The sequence below is a fragment of the Vespa crabro genome, chromosome 4 (assembly GCF_910589235.1).
Source record: "Vespa crabro chromosome 4, iyVesCrab1.2, whole genome shotgun sequence".
In the NCBI taxonomy this organism is placed as follows: Eukaryota; Metazoa; Arthropoda; class Insecta; order Hymenoptera; family Vespidae; genus Vespa; species Vespa crabro.
The window spans coordinates 7,519,455-7,540,636 of record NC_060958.1 but is presented as its reverse complement, the minus strand read 5'-3'; the positions used below and the strand labels follow the sequence as shown (position 1 = coordinate 7,540,636).

At 28.8% G+C, this 21,182-nt stretch overlaps 5 protein-coding genes across 8 annotated transcripts; 1 reads left to right on the top strand and 4 right to left on the bottom strand.

Annotated features, from left to right (window-relative positions):
• Nucleotides 1-212: 212 nt before the first annotated feature.
• LOC124423862 (protein FAM162B-like) lies at nt 213-1,827 on the bottom strand. Its single transcript, XM_046962152.1, has 4 exons — nt 1,671-1,827; nt 1,050-1,201; nt 883-976; nt 213-783 (listed from the first exon to the last, which is right to left on the bottom strand). The coding sequence occupies exons 2-4, from the start codon at nt 1,195-1,197 to the stop codon at nt 582-584; spliced, it is 444 nt and encodes a 147-aa protein (XP_046818108.1). The 5' UTR covers nt 1,198-1,201; nt 1,671-1,827; the 3' UTR covers nt 213-581.
• Nucleotides 1,828-2,833: 1,006 nt separating this feature from the next.
• LOC124423857 (beta-1,3-glucan-binding protein-like) lies at nt 2,834-7,337 on the top strand. 3 transcript variants are annotated; one of them, XM_046962139.1, is made up of 9 exons: nt 2,834-3,206; nt 3,576-3,809; nt 3,897-4,036; nt 4,128-4,270; nt 4,360-4,523; nt 4,613-4,768; nt 4,886-4,992; nt 5,062-5,163; nt 5,250-5,725. In XM_046962139.1, exons 1-9 carry the CDS (start codon nt 3,050-3,052, stop codon nt 5,358-5,360), a joined length of 1,314 nt encoding a protein of 437 aa, XP_046818095.1. In that variant the 5' UTR covers nt 2,834-3,049; the 3' UTR covers nt 5,361-5,725. The 3 variants fall into 3 exon arrangements, 2 of the variants coding, with proteins under 2 accessions (XP_046818095.1, XP_046818093.1); XR_006942176.1 differs by adding an exon at nt 6,605-7,337 and having other exon boundaries at nt 2,835-3,206; nt 4,613-4,992; nt 5,250-5,475; XM_046962137.1 differs by having other exon boundaries at nt 2,835-3,206; nt 4,613-4,992.
• On the bottom strand, nt 7,144-8,202 carry LOC124423861 (28S ribosomal protein S10, mitochondrial). The gene is made up of 5 exons (XM_046962151.1): nt 8,041-8,202; nt 7,872-7,982; nt 7,654-7,781; nt 7,339-7,540; nt 7,144-7,264 (listed from the first exon to the last, which is right to left on the bottom strand). The coding sequence occupies exons 1-5, from the start codon at nt 8,053-8,055 to the stop codon at nt 7,211-7,213; spliced, it is 510 nt and encodes a 169-aa protein (XP_046818107.1). The 5' UTR covers nt 8,056-8,202; the 3' UTR covers nt 7,144-7,210.
• On the bottom strand, nt 8,089-11,287 carry LOC124423855 (cell division cycle 5-like protein). The gene is made up of 5 exons (XM_046962135.1): nt 11,105-11,287; nt 9,224-11,014; nt 9,036-9,143; nt 8,780-8,953; nt 8,089-8,720 (listed from the first exon to the last, which is right to left on the bottom strand). The coding sequence occupies exons 1-5, from the start codon at nt 11,147-11,149 to the stop codon at nt 8,499-8,501; spliced, it is 2,340 nt and encodes a 779-aa protein (XP_046818091.1). The 5' UTR covers nt 11,150-11,287; the 3' UTR covers nt 8,089-8,498.
• A 385-nt stretch (nt 11,288-11,672) lies between these two features.
• On the bottom strand, nt 11,673-20,130 carry LOC124423513. 2 transcript variants are annotated; one of them, XM_046961299.1, is made up of 9 exons: nt 19,904-20,130; nt 18,975-19,618; nt 18,711-18,900; nt 17,411-17,565; nt 15,762-16,051; nt 15,431-15,662; nt 15,165-15,357; nt 14,566-15,051; nt 11,673-14,479 (listed from the first exon to the last, which is right to left on the bottom strand). In XM_046961299.1, exons 1-9 carry the CDS (start codon nt 19,905-19,907, stop codon nt 12,318-12,320), a joined length of 4,356 nt encoding a protein of 1,451 aa, XP_046817255.1. In that variant the 5' UTR covers nt 19,908-20,130; the 3' UTR covers nt 11,673-12,317. The 2 variants fall into 2 exon arrangements, with proteins under 2 accessions (XP_046817255.1, XP_046817256.1); XM_046961300.1 differs by lacking the exon at nt 19,904-20,130 and adding an exon at nt 19,698-19,848.
• Between the last annotated feature and the right edge of the window lie 1,052 nt (nt 20,131-21,182).

Below are 21,182 nucleotides of genomic sequence, written 5' to 3'. Positions count from 1 at the left end.
CATACGTTTTTATGATAAAGTAATTTTTTATAAAGATTAAGATAATTAGAGTTAACAAACAAACATAAGCTATCTTGTTATGCACATATTGAGGATCTATTATTGATCCTATTTATTAGATATATTTTTTAAAAAAAAAAAAAAAAAAAAAAAAAAAAAAAAGAAGAACAAACGTGTCTTCTTTTTGTTAGCATAAATGAAAACTACATGACTACAGACAAAATATATTTTAATTTCGAAAATATTCTTACTTGAAAATTAAAATTATATGATTACAGTATAAGTATGAAAGTAATGATAGCAATGGTAATATTTCATTACATCTATGTACAAAAAATATTATTGCAATATAAATAATTATATGCATATATATTTTTTGAGCTATTTTATGAAAATAGCTTTTACTTGCATATAATAAATATAGTTAACTATTTTTTAAAGCTATTGAAAATTATTATATTATTCTGAGTACTATCACTTTATAATTCCAAAAATACTGCATGCAAAAATAAACATTTAAATTATTACATGTTATATTCATTGGTTTCTATAATATAAATATCTCTATTGATTTAAGTGCTTCACTTTTTATCTTCAGCTGCTATTTGTTCTTTTCGTAAGCTTTTTTGCCATTCCAAATCTCTTTTAGTCAGTGTATTTCCCTTTGCTACTTCTCGTTTTCCACTTATAGCAGCAATTAGAAATCCTATTACTGAGATTACTATCATAATGTTGCAAGTGCGTACTCTAGCTTTACTTCGTGCATTCAATATACAGTCACGTCTATTAAAAATAAAAAATTAAGTTCTTTATATTATAGAACATTTTATAATAATGCTAATATATTCTCAAAAATTAATTATATATTAGTATTTTGCTTACGTGACTTGTGCAGGTACATCAGCCATAGATGGGTATCGTTTAACCCATACTAATATTCTTTTGTCAAAATTAGTAACAGGGTGCATGTGAATTCCTGTAACAACCCAGTCAAAAATTATTATAAGTACTTTTACTTTTAGACAATAAATAAATAATACATTTCTTACCAATGCTATGAACAGTTTCAACTTTACTTTTGGTATCTGGTTTTGAGTTTTGTGTCGACATAAATTTAATTTTTTGTTTACCATTGCTATAAACATTTCTCGTTACTTTGGATAATATAGAACGACATATTAACTGTGAAATAATCATTTTGCTGTAAAAAAAATATTCGTTACATCACTTTTGCGTTTTCCTATCATTGTAAACAATATTTTTTTTAATGCCAATCTGTTATAGGTAATTATCTGTTTTTAATACGATAATACATCTACGACATTCATATTCTAATGTAAATATTGTTACTGGTGAAAAAAATCGTAATGATCACTGATTAATCATCTTATATCAAATTTTGTAAGTTATTTAACATTAAATGACTCGTTTACTAAAATATGATTAGATTACGAATGTGAATGATTACAATATAAATTGTCATGTTCACGTTTTGAGGTTAGATTTTTCTAATCTTTGTAAAAGAAATTTTACAATAGATACAAAAGAAAAAAGAAATAGAAAGATTCAAAAATTCAATTGTTTATTTTAAATCAGTATTGACGTTATTCATTTGAAAATGGCAAGTATTTCGTATTAATTTTATTACGTATAATAATAATATTGCTTACCTTATGCAATTTACACTTGAAATTAACAAATTATAAAAAGCTTGTAACAATTTCCACTATATAACCTTCATATGATACGTATGTATCATTATGACGCGCGTTCTCTTAATTTTTGGTATATATATATAGACAACTCCTCGATCTCGGCAGTAACGTAGGAATAAAAATGAAAATTCGAATTGTAACAAATTTTTTACGATTAAAAAAAAGAATTAGAAAGAATTCAAAAAAATATTTTATTTAAATGTTCAACGTTCATAACGTTATATTATATATTATATTTATTGTTAACATTAAAACAAAAAGAAAAAGAAAAGTTGAAGAAGAAAATGAAGAAAAAAGGAAGTTAAGTTACAAAATACCTTAGTCATACTTATAAATTATTTTTGGTCAACGGTTAAGAAATATAATAAAAAAATGCAAATGAAATTGTAACATGAAAGATTTACATAATAATATTGTAATATATTGATAATGTTTATACGTGGGTACTTCAAACACCTATGCACATTCCTGAGGTATAAACTACCCGCCTTTTTTTCAACATGGCTTACGTGCAGATCATCGCGTATGGTATATTCTTCTCGAAGTCTACTTTTATTTTATAACTGAGATTCCCTTATTACTATGACCGACTTATAACGAACGTGACCAAGAACAGCTTCGTCTTCTCATATTTCTCTGAAAGGAATACGAGACAAATGTAACGTAGTATCCAATAATTAAAAATTTTGTAATCAAAATGAAATAATCATTTCTGTAAACATTTTCTTTCAAAATTTTTCTGAATTCAAAATAATTATGTAGAAATTCGTATTTAAATATAACGACAATAAAATATATATATATATATGTTTTATTAATATTTATTTATATCAGTATTTTTATATTATTAAGGAGTATATATATATATATATATATATATATATATATATATATTGTTATTATCATTTTTATTATTATTAAATATTCAAATAAATTCTTATTAATAAATTCGTTTAGATTATCGATTAATAATCGAAATTAACTTCGAATCGTTGATGGTAAAATGGCGACATAAATAAAAATTTGTATTTAAAAATGATCAAAATAAGACTGAAAGAAGGCATAAAGAAAATGAATAGAAAGAAGAGGAAGAGAAGGAGTAGGAGAAGCTGAAGGTGGACAAGGAGGAGGAGAAAGAGAAGAAGGAAGAGTAAGATACGAGCTTGACTATAAGATTAAAGCTTGTGAAAGAAACAAGTTATTTTGGTTCTCTCTCAATCATTATTTAGTATCGCGTGTGCAAACTTGTTTGAGTTATAATTATTTTCTTTATTCCATCATCTACGTTTCTTTTTCTGGTTTTCATAAAACAAGTCAATAAAAAAAAAGTAACAATGTACTCAAAAAAAATTTGTCAAGTTTCATCGTTAATTTCATTCCGATTGAAATTTATAATCTCTGTGTTATTAATTGTAAATGTAAAAGCTTACACGATACCAGAACCATTATTCGAAGTACTTGGATCAAAAGGATTACGTATTTCTATACAAGGTAAATTAAAGTTATCATTTTATGTATATAATACAGAAAATAAAAAAAATATGCTTTTTCAAAAGTTTGATGAATAAATCGTATATACACTTTTACTATAAATCATTGCGATAATGACGCATCAGCTAGTCATCTGGAGTTTTCCGTAAATCCCCGAGATTTTTATACTTGCTTATAAAATGTCAATCTTTCTTAAGTAAAAAAGGGAAATTCTTTATTTGAACGATGTAATCATTATTATCGTTAGGTCATACAGGTCATCTATTTTATACGTATAGATATGGAAATACAAGTCATATATATATATGTATATATAATTGTCTTTTTTTCTCTAATTAAAAATAATAAATTTCTTCGCGTCATTAACAGATACACCAGGCTTGCAATATTTTACGTTTCATGGAAATTTAAATAAACCAATACGTTCGAGAGATCCTGGCGAATTATTTGGTGATGTATTTCGAGCTAAAAATGGACGATGGACCTTAGAAAAGGGGAACGTTATCTTACAAGAAGGAGATATTATTAATTATTGGATATATGTACAAGTTAATAATACAAATTCTATTAAAGAAAATCAAAGATATGTGGTTCGCAGTAAATGTAATTTTTTAAAAATTTTTAAGTTGTTATTAAATTATTTCAATGAATTACAAATTTTCTATACATTGTCGAACAATTTCTTTGCAGCGAATTTAGAAAAATCTACAACTCCAGCGTCAGTCATCGTCAGCTCAAATACCGAAAAAGGCCAATTGATATTCAGCGAAGATTTTAATAATTTAAATGAATCACTTTGGTCACGCGATATAAAAATGCCATTAGGACCTGTGAGCACAAATTTTGGTATTAATACGAATCAATTGACGCACAAGAATCGGAAGAAATAAATATTCTTTTAATTTCTTTTTTTTGTTTCAGGATTACGAATTTTGCATTTATCACAATGACAATCATCCGAAGCTCGTTGAAATCGATGATGGTATTCTTCGTATTAAACCAATTATATTAGAAGATTCGTACGGAGAAAATATAACTTCGTATGGAACATTACAACTTGCTGAGTACGAATAATGGATATATTTAATATCTATTTATATCTTATATACGATAAATGTTGTTAATTTCCTTTTTTTTTTTTTTATTTTTTAAGTTGCACCAGCAATATCCCCCAGGAATGTTCTCGAAATGCTATATCTTACAACATTTTGCCACCTGTTATATCAGCTAGATTTAATACAAAAAATCGATTTGCATTCAAGTATGGTAAAATTGAAATCCGTGCTAAATTTCCTGAAGGTGATTGGCTATATCCAGGTTCGTAAAATTCAATCCAATTGATATTCCAATTATCGAATTCATTGCATTAAAAATTGTTAGAAAATATTGATCTATATAATTAACAGAATTATGGTTGGAACCACTTTACTCTCTCTATGGCCCTAATTATGCTAGCGGTCGTGTTGTTCTTGGTTTTGCTCGTGGAAATGATAATCTTGTCGATGCCGAAGATTTAGAGAAAGTTTACGACAGTAGAAAATTGGAATTTGGATTGAAATCAGGTTCCCCAACGATCTATGAAGAAAATGTTCACAAAATAGTGAATCGTGATTCTGAATGGAACAAAGATTTTCACGTATATACAACTATATGGGATGCTAATGGATTTAAATTTTTAGCAGATGGTGAAGAAATTGGTCGTTTACTTCCTACGGTAAACGGATGGTTACATAATGATAATACTAATATTCGTGGTATGACAAAAATCGCTCCATTTGATCAAGAGGTAAGTTGATGATAAATATATAACCATGATTATCTATATATGTCTATAATAAAATATATTTTTTCGTAGTTCTATATCAGTATAGGTGTAGGCGTCGGTGGTCTAAGAGTTTTCCCAGACAAAACGATTAGTTCCGGTTATAAAAAACCTTGGAAAAATGTAGGCGCTAAGGTTCGATGATTTTTTCAAATTAACAAATTTTTTTAAACAATAAATTCATAGAATAGAGTTATATTAATATCTTATATTAATTATAGCCGATGCTAGAGTTTTGGCACGCTAGAAATCAATGGTTACCAAGCTGGAGACGAGATAACAGTAACAAAAGGGCTTTAGAAATAGACTATGTGAAAGTTTGGTCGTTGTAATGAAAAGTAAACAATATAATTGTTTATTTATAAGTACTTTAAAAACATCAATTTTTGAATTTTCTAAGTGCATAAGACTATAATGAAAATACTATAGCTGTGTTTAAATATTTATGTAAGTAGGAGTGTCGCTTATTAATGGCGAGCGGTTATTCTTGGAATTATTATAACGCTATTGTTTATTATTTATTCGTAATAAGTTATTATTATTATAATTTGAAATAATCAATTTCTTTAAGTAAGTGTTCCCTTTCGTCCATTTGTGTATTTGTGTGTGTGTGTGTGTGTGTGTGAAACAATACGTATAATTTTTGTCTCTATTTTGTCTTATCCAATAATTATGTATATATACATTTGATGAATTATTACGTTTTTTTTTAACAAAAATGTAATTGTTAAACATATACAAAAAAAACTTTTTAATTTGTGTTTTTTTTTTTTATTACTCTTCGAAAATAACCGGTTTACTATAAAAGCAGTATTGGCCTTCGATGTAGATAATGTTCGCGAAACCGGTTTACTCAGATACATAGAAATTAAAAAGAATATAAGGACGAAAAAATCTGTACTTTTTTTTTCTTTCTCCCTTTACGACTTATAGCCATAAATGGATTTACGAAAGACGAAAGATGAAAGACGATTACATTTAATGCGTATGTGAGACATAAGGACGAATGTATCTCGCGTAGACTTTTAAGAGTTTTTGCAATTAATTCGAATAATAAAATCTCGACGAATGTTGAAAGTGACCTTAAACTGGCTTATGCCACCCTGTCCAGTTTTCTTTCCTCTTTGATCATGGCTTCTAATCTTTTTGCTTATACACTCTCCAGTTGCCTGACAGCACTTGTGCAGTACCGGCGTGAACACACATCTCTTTACAATCTTCAAATAAAATCATTCTTTTGTTTTTATACATTCGAATCTCTAACGATATTTTTCGGTATAAATTAATCTTTTAAAATTTGATTGATCTAATCATTACAAATGACAAGTATACGAAATATAATCATTTTTGTTGCTTTGATTTTTATTTTAAACGGAGAATCTTTCGCAGGAACTCTTTATCGTCTGAAACGATCGAGTGAGTAGTCATTTAAAAGAGAAGATTATTATTATTAACAAATAATATCATACTTTAATGTGAGAATGTTGATCATATTTTGTTAATAAGCGTGTATACAAATAATTCATCTCATTTTAGTGTTCTATTTAATAATCGGGAATAACAATTTTCTTTGCAGAAAATGAATACATATTGCGCAGATGTATTGCTAGTACGGAATTAATTAAAATGCACGTACCTGAAAGAAATACAATACGATCGATTTCATCTGATATAGGAAAACATGATATTAATGAAACTTCCACAATACAACGAAAGGATAAACGGATTAAATCACACGATGACGATCGGCAACACTTTATATCTACAAATTTCAAAGATACACCTCTTAAAACTGTAAATATTCAGGCAGTAGAAAAAAATAAACCTCTAATATTTCAAAAGAAATATCAGCTACCTGAACTTCAGCATAATGTACCTAACAAAGCACCTGAAATATCAAACAATGTTATTACCATTAAATCATCGCTGGAAAAGGACATTTTTTTTTCTGTCAACAAAATGTAGCATTAATACAATCGCTAAAAATAATTAGTTACACACAACACAACATGGTGATTATGCTTAAAAAAAGTCAGTATAAAAACATAATATTTTATATACATTTTGTAGACATAACTCTATGAAAAAAATAGTTTATGATTTATAAATAAATTATTTAAGGCCAATTTCATTTAATTTACTGTATGTACTATGGTAACAGATTTTTAATAATTATGTAAAATTAAACAGTATTCGGTGATGTCTGTATAGATTCTGGTAATTTCTGTAATTCAACCTATAAAAGAATTTTCATTAAGAAAAAAAAAGAAATAATAAAATACCAAGAATAAAATAGATATCTAAACGAACCTTTGTAACTTTCATTGCTACACCTTCTGGTAAATTTCGTTGAAGATATTCTAAGAAAGTATCTGCAGTAGATCCTGTTAGTTTTGCAAAATCCATAAATCTATAGTAAGTTCTGCTTTCATATTGTACACGATGTTTTTTGAATATATGTACAGATTTCAACACTGTTAGTCGTTCATGCACAGCTTTTCTAGGCGTTGTACTGTAATATAAATCGACAAATTTTAATTGATTGATCTATGTTAAGAATATTATAAAAAAAAAAAAAAGAAAAAAAAGAAAAACAAACAAATAAACAAATAGAGTAAAACTTACTTTCTTAGCATATTAATTTCTAAATGGTTTGCAGTTAATTCAGTAAACTGGCCATAACTCTTTAGTACGGCAGGATCATTTCCTCTAAGTTCAATTTCAATTTTTTTATATAATTTATCAGGATTAGGCTAGAAAAATTTACATCAAATATAATACGCTATGAAAGAGAATACTTATATTTACTCGTAATGACTTTTTCATGAAGATCAATGGTATACCTTTACATTTTTTACTTCCCCTAATGAGGAGAATGATTTTGTTAAGATTCCAATATATTTAGTTTCTCGATGAATTGTATCGCTTATAATATTTCTGAGCATCAAACCAATCTAACAAACAATTATACAATTAACCTAACCTCTAATTGAAATAATTTAATTATATTACCTTGGAACATAACATTTTTATTATGTCACTTTAAAAGTAAACTCAGAGTAAATTAATTTTATTTATTATAGAGTTTTTTTCACATAAAATTTTAATTTTAATTTAAATCGATAAATTTACATGTGCATACACATTAGTCACTTCACACAACCTCTAAACGATTGTATAGTACTAACGTAACATCATGCCATCTTACGACAAAAATAAATTTATGATCAACCGCATTATCTCCTGAGATTACCGACTCAAATTATAATAATAAGTAAATTTAAAATAAAATATCAATATTGATATTTTAAAATGTATGTACTATTATGTATTTGAACATAGACGCACGCATTCACATACGCATACATGCACACGATGAGCTTTCATATTTAGTAAAGTTTTTTTTAACATACTTATATCACATGTATACTTTACAATATTATGTGTAAATATCAGCATAATTATAACAATTAACATTGTTGAAGTTGATCTTGTAATTGTGCATATCGCATTTGTAATACACGTTCACGTTCAGTCTGTCTGTTAACATCTTCAATGAGTGCATTTACTCTTCTTGGAACTGCCGCTTCCTCTTGATTTTGTAAAAATTTAAATGTTGAAAGTTCTAAGTAAGCTTGCTCTATTTGTTCACATAAATCGTGCAATTGTTTAATTAAGACTTGTGCCCTTGTCTAAAAAATAGATTATATTAAGTTTGAAACTAATCTCAATTATATCTTTAAAATATTACCTGATAACCTCCTGTTAATACTTTTAATTTTTTTTCCATTCTTGCAGCTCTTTTTGCTTCACCTGTCATATGCATACGATTTTCTTCTAATTTTCTTTCGCAAGCTTCTACTCTATCTTTTTTAGAAGCTAATGTTGCTCTAGTATAACGTTTTTGGGTTTCCAGATATAAAATCTAGAATTTTATTTTAATGCATTTTCTTAAAGTATTTGATTACTTTTATATATATATATATATATGATAAAGAAATATTTACTTGTGATAAACATTCTTCCCACACAGTTGTATATGCATCTAAACTCAAGTCTCCATGTGCCATACCTTCTTTTACAACATTCATTTCATCAGCCAGTAATTGTTTTGCCTAATCACAAATGATAAAAATGTAATAATGATTTATAAAAGGAACAAAGTCAAAATTCGTTTCAATATACATCTACTTACAGCATCTAGTTCTTCTTCATCGAAATTAGCATAAGGATGTTGTTCAAGATACGATTGTGCTTGTGCTAAAGAACTAGAAGCACCCTTCCTATTCTGTTGCATAGGATTTTGAAGTGCATCATATTGAAGCATGGTAATCATTTCTCTTTTAATTAATTCTTCTGCTCTTTGCATATCTGTCAGAGGTGTATCCATGAAAGGCCTCAAAATATTCATATTGACATCAATTGGTCTTGGCAAATCTCGTTGTATAACTTGAGATCTTCGAGCCAATTCTCTTTTTTTTTGTTCGAGCAATTCCTGCTGTTGTCTCGCATCAATATCCGCTTGATCTTCAATTATATCATTTGCAGGAGTAGAAGTATTCTCGTCTATAGTTTCATCTTCAGGAACAACTATTTCATAATCATTACGTGGTGCAGGCAACGCTATTAAACCTGCACGTAATTGTTCTTTAGCTTGTTTCTGTACCATTGGGGTTTCTGATCCGACAATACCTTCGTCTGGATTAATACTAAGTTTATCACGAACTGGTGTTGCAAGAACTCCATTTTGTGTTCGTGTAGATGCTGGTGTATTAAATGAATTCAAGGGCGTTCCATCACTACGTTGGGAACGGAATGGAGTTGCCAAAATAGTATTCGGAGTTGCAACAGCATTTGTAACAGGTACAACACCAGAAAAATCCGAATTATTTAGTGGCGTATTTAAACCTCCTTTTAATGGTGTATCAACATGTGTTAGGGCCATAACATTTTGAGCTTCTTGAAGAATTTTATCTTGTGCAGCTGGAGTTCTAGGAGTTACTGCAACATTTGTTGGCAAGGAATAATCAGCTAATAAACTGTCCGATAATGTAATACCACTTTCTGCTGCAACTTCACGTGCAACCTCTGAAGCACGTCCTAGTTTAACAACTTGTTGTAATTCTTGATCAGAAATTTGTGGTTCGGGTAAAACGAGTTTACTTCTTTTCTTCACAGGTTCTTCATTATTAAGCATTCCCATGGGTATATCATTTTCCTTACGTTGCTTTAACTTCTGTTTATCTTTTCTACGTTCCATTTCTTCTTTTTCTTGTTTATGATCTCCATCTAACTGTTGCTGTCTCATTTTGGAGAAATCTATTGCAAGTGGATCGATATGTTCTTTTGATGTATCATAGAAACCTGGAGCAGGACGTTTTTCAAAAGGTATTTCAGTATTATAGTTAACTCCTCGTTTGCGCTTATTCTTTTGAGACACCGTAATGCCTGCAGCACGAAGTTCTCTACGTTTTTGTAATGCAGCAAGCCTACGTGCTTCTTCTAATTGTTTCTCCCGAGCCTTTCTTTTTGCTTTTTTTCCTTGCGTATTTGCAAGTCTTGCTCTTGCCTCAGATAGCATTTCCAATTCATCTTCATCCATATCTTTAGGGTCAGGTCTTGCTGGTTTTGTCTCTGGGTTTGGATCAATTTCACCTGGTTTCAGTTTACGAGGATCATCAGCTGCATCATCACCCTCTTCCTTTTTTTGAGCTTGATCCAATAAATACTCATATCTTTCCAAACATTGCGCTGCTGTACGTCCTACAATAGGAGCTATTGTTCTCCATTGCGTAGGCATAAGTTTGGCAAGATGTAAAAGTTTTTCATCTTCTTCTCTGCTCCATTCTGTTTTCTTAATACTAGGATCTAACCATTCAAACCAACGTGCTTTGCACTGCTTAGCAGATTTTCTATGAAGTAACGAAGCTATACGACTCCATTGATTTTTCCCATATTTCATAACAGCTGCTTTCAAAATTTCATCCTAAACATTATAATTTATATAAATATATATATATATAAACTTGTTAAATATATAAAAGATATGTATGATAGGTTAAGAAGCTTAATTTACCTCTGTATTACGCCAGACACCACCTTTTATCATTATTCGCGGCATTTTTATAAATTTAAGATTTCAGATTAATTAAAAAGACAAAAAATTAAATTATTGAAAAGTTATCAATGAATTATTTTACAAAAGAAAAGTTTGTAAGAAATAGCGGTTACTTGAAAACTGAAAACGCTTCTTTAGACTTTACTGAATTTCACACAAGAGGTCTCCTCAGTCGCATACAAAGCTTTTTAAATCACCATTACTCTATATATATATATCATCAATAGACACCACACAATCATTCATTATACATGTAACTTTAATAGTAGACATTACACAACTATCTCAGTACCCCGATGTCACACCTTAAATAGATTACACCAAAAATTATAAATAAAAAAATTCGCGTTACAAATTATTATTTTTTTTTTTCTATTAATCTAATAACTATAATATTATAAAATTTGTAAAATTAATAAATATTTATCTTTGCAGTCAAAATAAAATGAAATAATAATACTTTAATTAATTTGAGATCTATTTAAAACCAGCATTAAGAGAAAAGGATAGTAATTAATGAAACAAATACGGTGTTAACTTTTTCTTGTATTTGTTTGATTAACAATACAGATTTATAAATCATATGAAAAATGTATTTGTGTCGTTTTATTGAGAAAGTAAGAAGATTACATAATTTCATTTCTTTCTTTCTTTCTTCTTCTTTTTTTTTTTTTTTTTTTACAATCGTAGCCTTCGATTAAAACTTCAGAAAAAGCGATACATTTTTTTTTTATTCGTGAATATAACGTGTACATTACTATAACATTATTAATATGAAAGAACGATTATAATAAGTGTTTTAATATTATAGGCATCATTTTCTTTTTCATGAATGCGACATTTGTTTGAAAATGTTTAAAATGTTTGCTACGTTATGTTGTGTAACGTAATAAAAAAAACAAAAAAAAAGTACAAATAAGCGGAAGATTTTTTTCTAAGATTATTTAATTGTAATAATTGAGATTAAAAAAAGAAAAAAAAAAGTGTAGTAAAATATTTTTCTTTTTTATTTCTTACTTCCAGCTTTTTTTGTAATATCTACCCTAAATAACAAATTTCAAACAAACGTTAAAAAGATATTTTGAACTAATCAATAAAATTCTAAATCATTTGAGAATAAGTAATTAAACGCAAATTTTCTATAGGCAATGAGAAAGAAAAACAATTTTAATTAGCAATGATCTTTATACTGGGTCATAGTAAAAGAACGCTGGGATTGAATATTAAAGACAGATTGTTGCTGCCACGATCCCAATGTACCACTTCCACTTTGGCAACCAGAAGGCTGTAACTTTTTCGAAATATCATTTTGAGGGATCCAACGTGCATCTCCCATATTTTGATTATTATTACTTTGCCATATAGATTTCGAAGTTCCGACAGATTGTCCTTTGTTCTGCCAATTATCTTTTTGATTAGACCATGAATCCATCTTTTCGTGTTCTCTTCCCCAAGCGGACGTACTCGGTCCATCAAATTTCTGCCATCGTTCTTTTAGGCCAATACTACTATTATCGTCACCCCATGGATCCCTTGCATCTTCTGGAAGATCATTCCAATCTTCCTTATCTCCTTGTTGATTCCAAGAATCCTTATACATTGACGAATCCCATCTATTCTTATTTTTATCCATCCAGGATTCGTCTCTGTTACCAAAACTTTCCTTTCCTCGAATATTCCAATTATCATTATTTAATGACGAACTAGAAGTACCTGACCACCTGTTGTCGGAACTTATAGCCCAGGGATCTTTTAAACCTTGCATCGTTGATGACTGTTTGGCATTCCATACATCTCCCCCACTAGAAATTCTCATTTTATCTTGAGAAGAGTCTTTAATATCCCACTTATCTTGATTAACAGTATTATGATATCTATTACCACTAGAAGCTTGTTGGTCCCAATTGGAATTAGAAGATTGTCTTTCATCGCGCCAGGATTTATCGGGTATTCTATTATTAGAATGCCAACTGCTCTGTTCAATTGCACCACGACTGGGTATGTCCCAGTCATCAGTAAATCTTTTAGGAGGTGTCATTTGACGTCTAGATGGTGATGGCTGACGTCTTGGAGGTGACATAGGACGACGCGATGAAACGATTCGAAAGGATGCTTCGAGTCGCATAGGAGATTGATGTTGTCTCTCTTGTTGCATTAACAGCCTTCTACCACTTTGCATTTCTCGACGCGAAGGAGACATCATTCTTCCAGGTGGTGATAGATGTCTTTTTGATAGAGATATTTGATGTCTTACAGGAGAAATTTGTCTCCTCGGTGATGTTATAGTTCTCATTGAAGACACGTGCTGTTTTAACGGAGACATATGCCTTCTGGGTGATGTTGGACGAATAAGGGGTGACAGTGCACGTCTAGGTGGAGACATAAGTCGTCTTGATGGTGACAAGGGACGTCTTGATCCTGACATTGGACGATTTTGTGGAGAAAAAGGACGAGCTATTAAGTTATTACGCGATCTGAAGGGAGATATAGGACGTCTAAGAGGAGACATATGCCTTCTAGGTGGAGAAAGTGGTCGTCTTGGCGGAGACAAGAGTGGACGTTTCGGTGAAAATCGTCTTGAAGGAGATAATCGATGTCTCATTGGAGATATGTGCTTTCTCATAGGCGAAATAGCCTGTCTCCTTCCGCTACTAGATTCGCCCCAACGATTTTTTTCAAAACCTTTGTCTTTGTTCCAAGGCATTTCTCCAAAATATTGTTTACGAAAATCCGGCCCATGATAACGTTCTGGTGATGACTTTTGCAAAGATCTATTCAATATAGGTGTATCGTTTGTCAATGGCACGAGCATATTTGATTCTATTACTGGTACAGTCCCATATTTCTTGTACATTGGATTTATCGATACTTCTTCATTAGTTTCTAAAAATGTTTTATTTTCTTTAGTTATTAAAATATCTTTTGCACCAATCTCTTGTATGTAACGGCCTTTAAGTAACGAATCAGGCTGATTATCTTCTTTATCAATCGAATGTTCAGCTGTTTCAGGCGGTGCAATACGATCCCAAACTGAACGTGGTAGTTGACTCTGAAGTTTGTTTGTTTGTTCAAGGACCATATTCAACATGTCTTGTAATTGTTTAGCAGTCGTTATATCTACCGTAGAAGAAGATCCACTTAATTTTTCTTTCGCTATATCTAAGATCGCTTGCTGTTCTTTTACTTTATTTACAATTTCAGGATCAACGCGATTATTGGACAATCTCTCTCTTAGATCAGTTTGATCATTGTTCTCTCTTATCTTTTTTTCATACATAGGATTAATACGAAGCTGAGAACACTCTTCTGCTCTATCCTTTTTTCTCGATGAATCTAATGATATATTATAACAGTGTTACGTTAATTTTATGTTTTGTATATTTATATATATATATTTAAATTATTATTTAAATACTTACCATCTCGCCATGGCTTGAAAACAATTTTTTCAAATTTTTTGGCGAACTTTTTCGCTGGGCCTTCATTTGTTTCAGGAGAATGAGCACGTTTCCCTTTTAATTTTCCTTTCGAACGATTAAATCCTGTCTTTTTATCATTAGTCTTTTTGGTTGACTTTTTGTTATCAGACATAGAAGATAGTTTTTCCTTAATATTATTAGCACTATTACTAGCATTTGTTGACTCCTCTGATGCTTTTGGATGCCACGGCTGTTTGAGTTTAAGCATAAAATGTCGTTCCATTAAAATTATCACTTCAAAATGTGGGCCAACTGGTAATGTATCAACTACACATGCTTTTACAGGCATAAATGGATTTCCAATGACTCTATTAGCAGGTCTAACCAGTTCTAATATTGCACGTACAGATTGTTTCGTCAAAGTAGTTATCATTACTAATCGTTTTAATGAAGAAATTTTTCGTAGACATATCATAATGTCAATTGCTATAATATATAAAGACAATAATAATGTATTGAATTGTTCTTAACGATTTTATAAATTTTAGAATATACATATATATTGAATAATATATATTGCATTTAAAAAATGTACACACCTCGTCCAATATTTGTATTTGCATTAATGATGGCAGAAGATTTGCAATTTTTCAATGAATTAGCTATTAGATCTGTAACTTCTGATGGTGAACCCATTATAAAAGAAGCATTATTTATGTTATTTAACTCGCATGTCATTTCTGCTTCTTCAACTTCTGATTGGGAATCAACTCCAATAATTTGTCGACATTTCTGTAAAAATATAATACATAAGAGATACATTTATATATATATGTTTATAGAAAAATATTTTTCTAATACTTACAGACGCCATCATCAATCCAATCAGACCAATTCCACATCCAACTTCAAGAACCGTTGTCGTTGATGTCGGTGATAATAAGTCTATTACTGTTTTCGCTACGTTTTCTGCACCCGCTGGATTAGACCAAAAATTCGTTTTTGGAGCTAATTGTACTTTTATACCTCCAACAATTTCATCCAAAGCTTCTGATCCCACCAAAAATGTTGTATTCGTGACTATTGTATCATTATATCTATAACATAACAATTTTTATCATATCGTTAGCGCATACTTTTAAAAAGAAACTTACATCGAGCACAATTTTAATAAATATAATATATTGAATTCTTACTTATTCACAGATTTACAATATAATGACTTAACGTTGCAATCTTTTCCAGATCCAGATTCGTATACTTGTTTCAAACGATCCATGGTAACGCGACTAATATTTTTTCCAGTTACAAATAGCATAAGTTCATCCATGCTATTACATCTTACTACAAGCCAAAGCCATTGTTGCTTTCCTTCAATACTTGTTTCTTTTTTCTGATCAATTTCTATACACGTGTCGCTAGAAAATTGTTCAACAGGGAGTTGAGATTCCTCTGTCTGTACAGATTGAAGAAAGTTCTCGAATATCTGTATGATAAAACATGAAATATTAAAAATAATGGTTCTACATATCCATATTGTGTTAATAATTAAAATTTATTAAATATTGTATTATTTTGCAAGATTATTAAGCCCACACAGGAGCATACACTCTTCATACAGATACGCACACGCACGCACGCGCGCACATACACACGCACACATACATTATGTAATATATATATATATATATATATATATTACATAATATATATATATATATATATATATATATATATATATATATATAGTATGAATTTAATTTAATAAAGTAAGATATCAAGATCATTTCAATTTCTTTGATATTTTACAGATAACAGTGATCAAAATTTTATTATTTTGCCACAATAAATTCTATTTTTTCACAATTTCTTTGAGATAACATTTTTATTCTAGGATCTTCATTCATATATTTTGTAAAACTTTCTTCTTATTCAGTAGTCGGCTTCGAAGATAATTCCAGTTCCTCTTCTTATAACACAATTCACATTCTTGTTATATTTTTATCTGTTCATTCAGATAACAGAAAAAGCTATGACATTTTATATTTTTTAAAATTACATAGCTCTTTTAACGCATATTAATATTTATTGCGTTCCATCTGTTTAATATATAAAAGGAGTACTTCAATTCAGAAGCATTCCTTATTATAATAGTAGTAACAATACTATAATAATAATATTGTTACATACTTTTCATGCAATTGCACTTGTGGCATTATCTTCTTTCTTGTTGATATTTCTTGATGTTGAATTTAATTTTGTTATAAGATTGATATCTTATATCTATCTTATATCCCAGGAATTGTCATTCTGTACAATGTTTCCTGTTTTTTTCTTAATAAAAGAAAATAACATATCTCTTATGTTTTATTTTGTACTCATTCAATTATATTTTGGGTTTATTTGTGTTACCAATTATAAAATTAATTTTTATTTAAATCATTTGAATAGACGTAGGTATTTTAATTTTATAAATAACTGATGACTCATTGTCATTAAATTTGTAATTATTCTTAATGATATATATTTATAATATCATTTTATATTATTATTATTATGATAATATTATTATCATATTTATCATAATAATTATTGCTGTCTGCAATTCATTTAATAATTTTTATCTTTCTCTCCATACAAAAGGTTGGGCAACAGCAGTTATAATTGCACTACTACACAAAAGATCCTTGTCTTTGTAAAAAGACTATTTTATTTTATGTTGAAAAATTGCATATGCTAATATCCCTTACCAAGAACATTCAATCTTTTCAAATACATAATTATGTATATGCTTTTCAGAAGTTAAATGTGCTGAATTGCATTTATGTAGCAAAATTAGATATACCTTAACTGCGCGCAATACAAAAGGCGGAAACTCGGAGATATTATCAGTATTAACACCCCATGCTCCAGTTGGTTCCAGTCGCCACACTGTTTCTGTACTCTTGTTAATAGATGCATCCTCCTCCTTTGATGCCTCCTGCAGATTCTTTCTGCTGCCTAAACATGTCAGGTTGTTTTTATCATTGGATTACTAAACAATTCATTACACTTATATTTGTCATATTCTGATTTTCTCAATGGAGTCCACTAGACAGACTTACTATTATTGTATCAAAAAATAAAGTGAATGAAAAATATACGATATACTATATTATAAATAAAATAATATTTTACACCTTTTAATTTCATCTGTAATAATTATTTTTCGGAGATCGTAAAATATGCAATAATATATGCTGGTTTATTGAGAATTTATTATTGTATTGTAAAAAACAATTTAAAATATGTACTTGAAATATTATAAATCTTGAATTATTATTATACAATATTAAGAAAGAAAAAAAGAGAGAGAGAGAGAGAAAAAGAAATTTGTTTTACATACAAATATAACTTTTTTAAAATAAAAATTTAATCATTTAATTTAGTTTATCAATTTTTATTTAACATAATTGTTGTTCCGTATACTTAATCAAATTATATTTTTATCAAAGTATTATGATATACAGATTTTGAATGCTACAGATATATACTTTATGTTTAGCATACACGAAGCAAAATATACGTATATAATGAATATGAATATTGAGACACTCAAGAATGTGCTGTATTGATGTGAAGTTCATCACTTTATTAATCACATTTGTGTATGTATTGTTATCACAAAATACTTTATAGATTTATGCTTTAACCACACATAGCACCTTTCTTAAGTTATACACTTAAAAGATGGGGTCAATGTTGACATGTTTCTAGATTCATAAATTCACAGTTTATTCCTATGAATTATTATAGATATTTTCAATGAATCGTTCGTTCCATTGAAATTCAAGTCAACAGTGTCAGCAGAGATTATTCTTCTGACACAAACCCATCTAATTTTATTTTTCGCAAATTTATAGAGAAGCATCGGTGAACGCGTTTATATCATTAAAACGGTCTATATAATTATTCACGGTTTTTTCACTTAACTGCTGTGCTCAATCAAATATAAAGATTATAGATGATCAATGTATTAATATTATGCATATGCATATATGTATATGTATACTAAGCGTACTATTCATTTAAGCAAGTTTATACATATATAAACAACTATGTCCAATACATAAATAATAATTTTGATGTAGAATTTATATACTTACAGATAAATTTCCAACGATTAGTATGAGGTTTGTCTAATGGACAATGACGTGCTGGTTCTAATTTACAAATAGGTGTTCCATGTACTTTTTCTGTCCATTCTAACCATTTCTGATAGACTGGATAAGAAAATTCTAAAACACGGGCTAATTTTGACATTCGTTCCTTTATTGTAGCTACTTTTTCTGCAAGCTGTAAATAAGATAAAGAATAACTGAAACAATAGTGCAATTAAATGTATGCTCAACAAAAATATCAATCTTTACCTTCTTTTCGTACCAATTTATTTCTGTATTATGTTTTTCCGAATGATCTATTTCTATTTCTTCCGATATTACTTTTTCATTTTCATCAATTTGTTTATTATCTGGAGATGAAATATCTATACACTCTATATTATTTTTATCTTCTTCTTGATCATTGTTAACAATATGTTCAGATAAACTTTTTGTTTCGAACGACTGGTTGTTATCTGTATCTATAAAAGCAGTTGGATCTAATACTATATTTTCTATTTCATCAAGATGATGCATAACCTCTTCATCCGTTAAATCTCTATGTTCGTTTAATTGATCTAAAGTAATATCTACAGTAAAATCAACAGAATTCTTATCGTCTTCCGGTTTTATTTCAATAATTTCTATAGTTGAAACGTTACTTTCTACTTTTTTGTCTTTGATATCAGAAGTAATATTACATTTAACTTTTATATTCTCTTCTGTATCTATTTTTATATCTTCAAACATATCACTATTTGAATTTTTCATTTCTATAAGATTTTTGGTGTCATGCTTTTCCTGTTTCTTCATATTTTTCAATTTGTTTTGAGTATTTAATAAGTCATCTTCTTCCAAGCACTCATCAACAACTTCATAATCCTCTCCTTCTATCATAACTGCTTCTGAGGTTTCTATAACATAAAATATCGTTAGGGTTTTATTCGAAATAGATTTAAAATGTGCAAAATATTTCAAATTAACGTTAATTACATATAAGAAAGTATGATATTCTAATCAATATATTTTCCAAGCGAGAGATATATTCTAGAAATAATATTAATGATTCATTTATTTCTTATTTTCTTTTTTAGTTTTATTTTTTTTTATTTTTTTCCTTTTAATAACAGTACAGAAATGTCAATTGATACCAATCGTATAAAAATATAGAAACATTATAAAATAAAATCTCTCTTTACCCATGGCCGATAAGTTTTCTTTCGTCGTAATTTTCGCCGTTAAAATACGTCCAATCTTCAATAAATTCGACAAACAATTTTTAAAAAAGATTTAACAAACACCAAAAACACTAATACAAGTTATCGCATCAGCTGACGTAATAGATTGCTAAACTATGAACAAAATCAATTGAAGTTATTTCACGATGCGTCACTACGGCGGTTTCCACGGCGCACGTTTAGTCCCGTTAAACATATCAATTATATTTTATTATATATATATATATATATATATATATATATATATATATATACATATATATGTATATATATATATAAAAGATTTTTATTACAATTGTTAACACACACTTTTCTCCGATACTACATACCTTCTTTTTCTTTTCTTTTCTTTCTTTTTTTTTTTTACTTTTTAATTTAGATTATTAAAAATTATTTCGTATATATTTTCTTTTGTGAAAACGAAGAAGAATCGAATAGCGGGTCATATCGGATGTTATATGATACATCTTTCAAAGTATAGTCCAAAGTAATTGGAAATTTATAATTGCATTCAGAAAACACCATGTGTTTATTAAACACGTTTGTGCATTATAACTTTCATCATGTGCATATTACCTGCACATCTAAGTGGTAAAAAGTATCGAATAATATCGAATCATAGTGAATTGTAATGGGCTCTGATTGGTCAATACCGAGAATGCCATTATCAGAGTTACATGCGCAATATGAACGAACCTTAATATTAATACGTAATGGCGCGCTCAGTTTTAAAGGATTAACAGCTGATGGTAAAAACATTGTTGCTTTGTAATTGCATGTCTCATGTTCACCGGACAAATAAATTTCTTCGAAATAATTGTAATATCGTATAAATATCTAAAATCAATGATATCCTTGCGGTTTCGTTTGGCGCGAAATTAGCAACGAAATTTTTAACTATCGCAAAATATCTCGAAGGAAAGAAAATATTTTCATTCCTTTAAATTCTATCGCTGTAACGTTCGCGATTTACGTTTAACATTTAAAAAAAAAAGAAAAAAAAAAAAAAAAAAAAAAAAAAAAAGAAAAAAAAAGAAACAGATAATCGTAAAACTTGATTCAGTCGAAAATAAAAGAAAAAACAAAAAACTAACGATAAGCTTTTATTGTTATTTAAATATAATAAATAGGAAAGATTGTACGATTAAATCGATGTATCGATCGATAGATCGGTCGATCGAACGATATCGCGATGACATTACATATCTCCATTCGTACGATATAAATAAAGAATATCAAT

Coding starts and splice junctions, on each gene's coding strand:
- LOC124423855 (XM_046962135.1), bottom strand. CDS start 11,149: ATGCCGCGAATAATGATAAAAGGTGGTGTCTGGCGTAATACAGAG. Junction 8,954..9,035: donor GGGAAGAATGTTTATCACAA/GTAAATATTTCT, acceptor ATAAAATTCTAG/ATTTTATATCTGGAAACCCA. Junction 8,721..8,779: donor TATTAACAGGAGGTTATCAG/GTAATATTTTAA, acceptor TCTATTTTTTAG/ACAAGGGCACAAGTCTTAAT.
- LOC124423857 (XM_046962137.1), top strand. CDS start 3,050: ATGTACTCAAAAAAAATTTGTCAAGTTTCATCGTTAATTTCATTCCGA. Junction 3,810..3,896: donor ATATGTGGTTCGCAGTAAAT/GTAATTTTTTAA, acceptor ATTTCTTTGCAG/CGAATTTAGAAAAATCTACA. Junction 5,164..5,249: donor GGAAAAATGTAGGCGCTAAG/GTTCGATGATTT, acceptor TATTAATTATAG/CCGATGCTAGAGTTTTGGCA.
- LOC124423862 (XM_046962152.1), bottom strand. CDS start 1,197: ATGATTATTTCACAGTTAATATGTCGTTCTATATTATCCAAAGTAACG. Junction 977..1,049: donor TGAAACTGTTCATAGCATTG/GTAAGAAATGTA, acceptor GGGTTGTTACAG/GAATTCACATGCACCCTGTT. Junction 784..882: donor GATGTACCTGCACAAGTCAC/GTAAGCAAAATA, acceptor TATTTTTAATAG/ACGTGACTGTATATTGAATG.
- LOC124423513 (XM_046961299.1), bottom strand. Junction 15,358..15,430: donor TTGGATTGATGATGGCGTCT/GTAAGTATTAGA, acceptor ATATTTTTACAG/AAATGTCGACAAATTATTGG. Junction 15,052..15,164: donor AAATACAAATATTGGACGAG/GTGTGTACATTT, acceptor TATATATTATAG/CAATTGACATTATGATATGT.
- LOC124423861 (XM_046962151.1), bottom strand. Junction 7,541..7,653: donor GAAATTAATATGCTAAGAAA/GTAAGTTTTACT, acceptor TTTATATTACAG/TACAACGCCTAGAAAAGCTG. Junction 7,265..7,338: donor TAGCAATGAAAGTTACAAAG/GTTCGTTTAGAT, acceptor ATTCTTTTATAG/GTTGAATTACAGAAATTACC.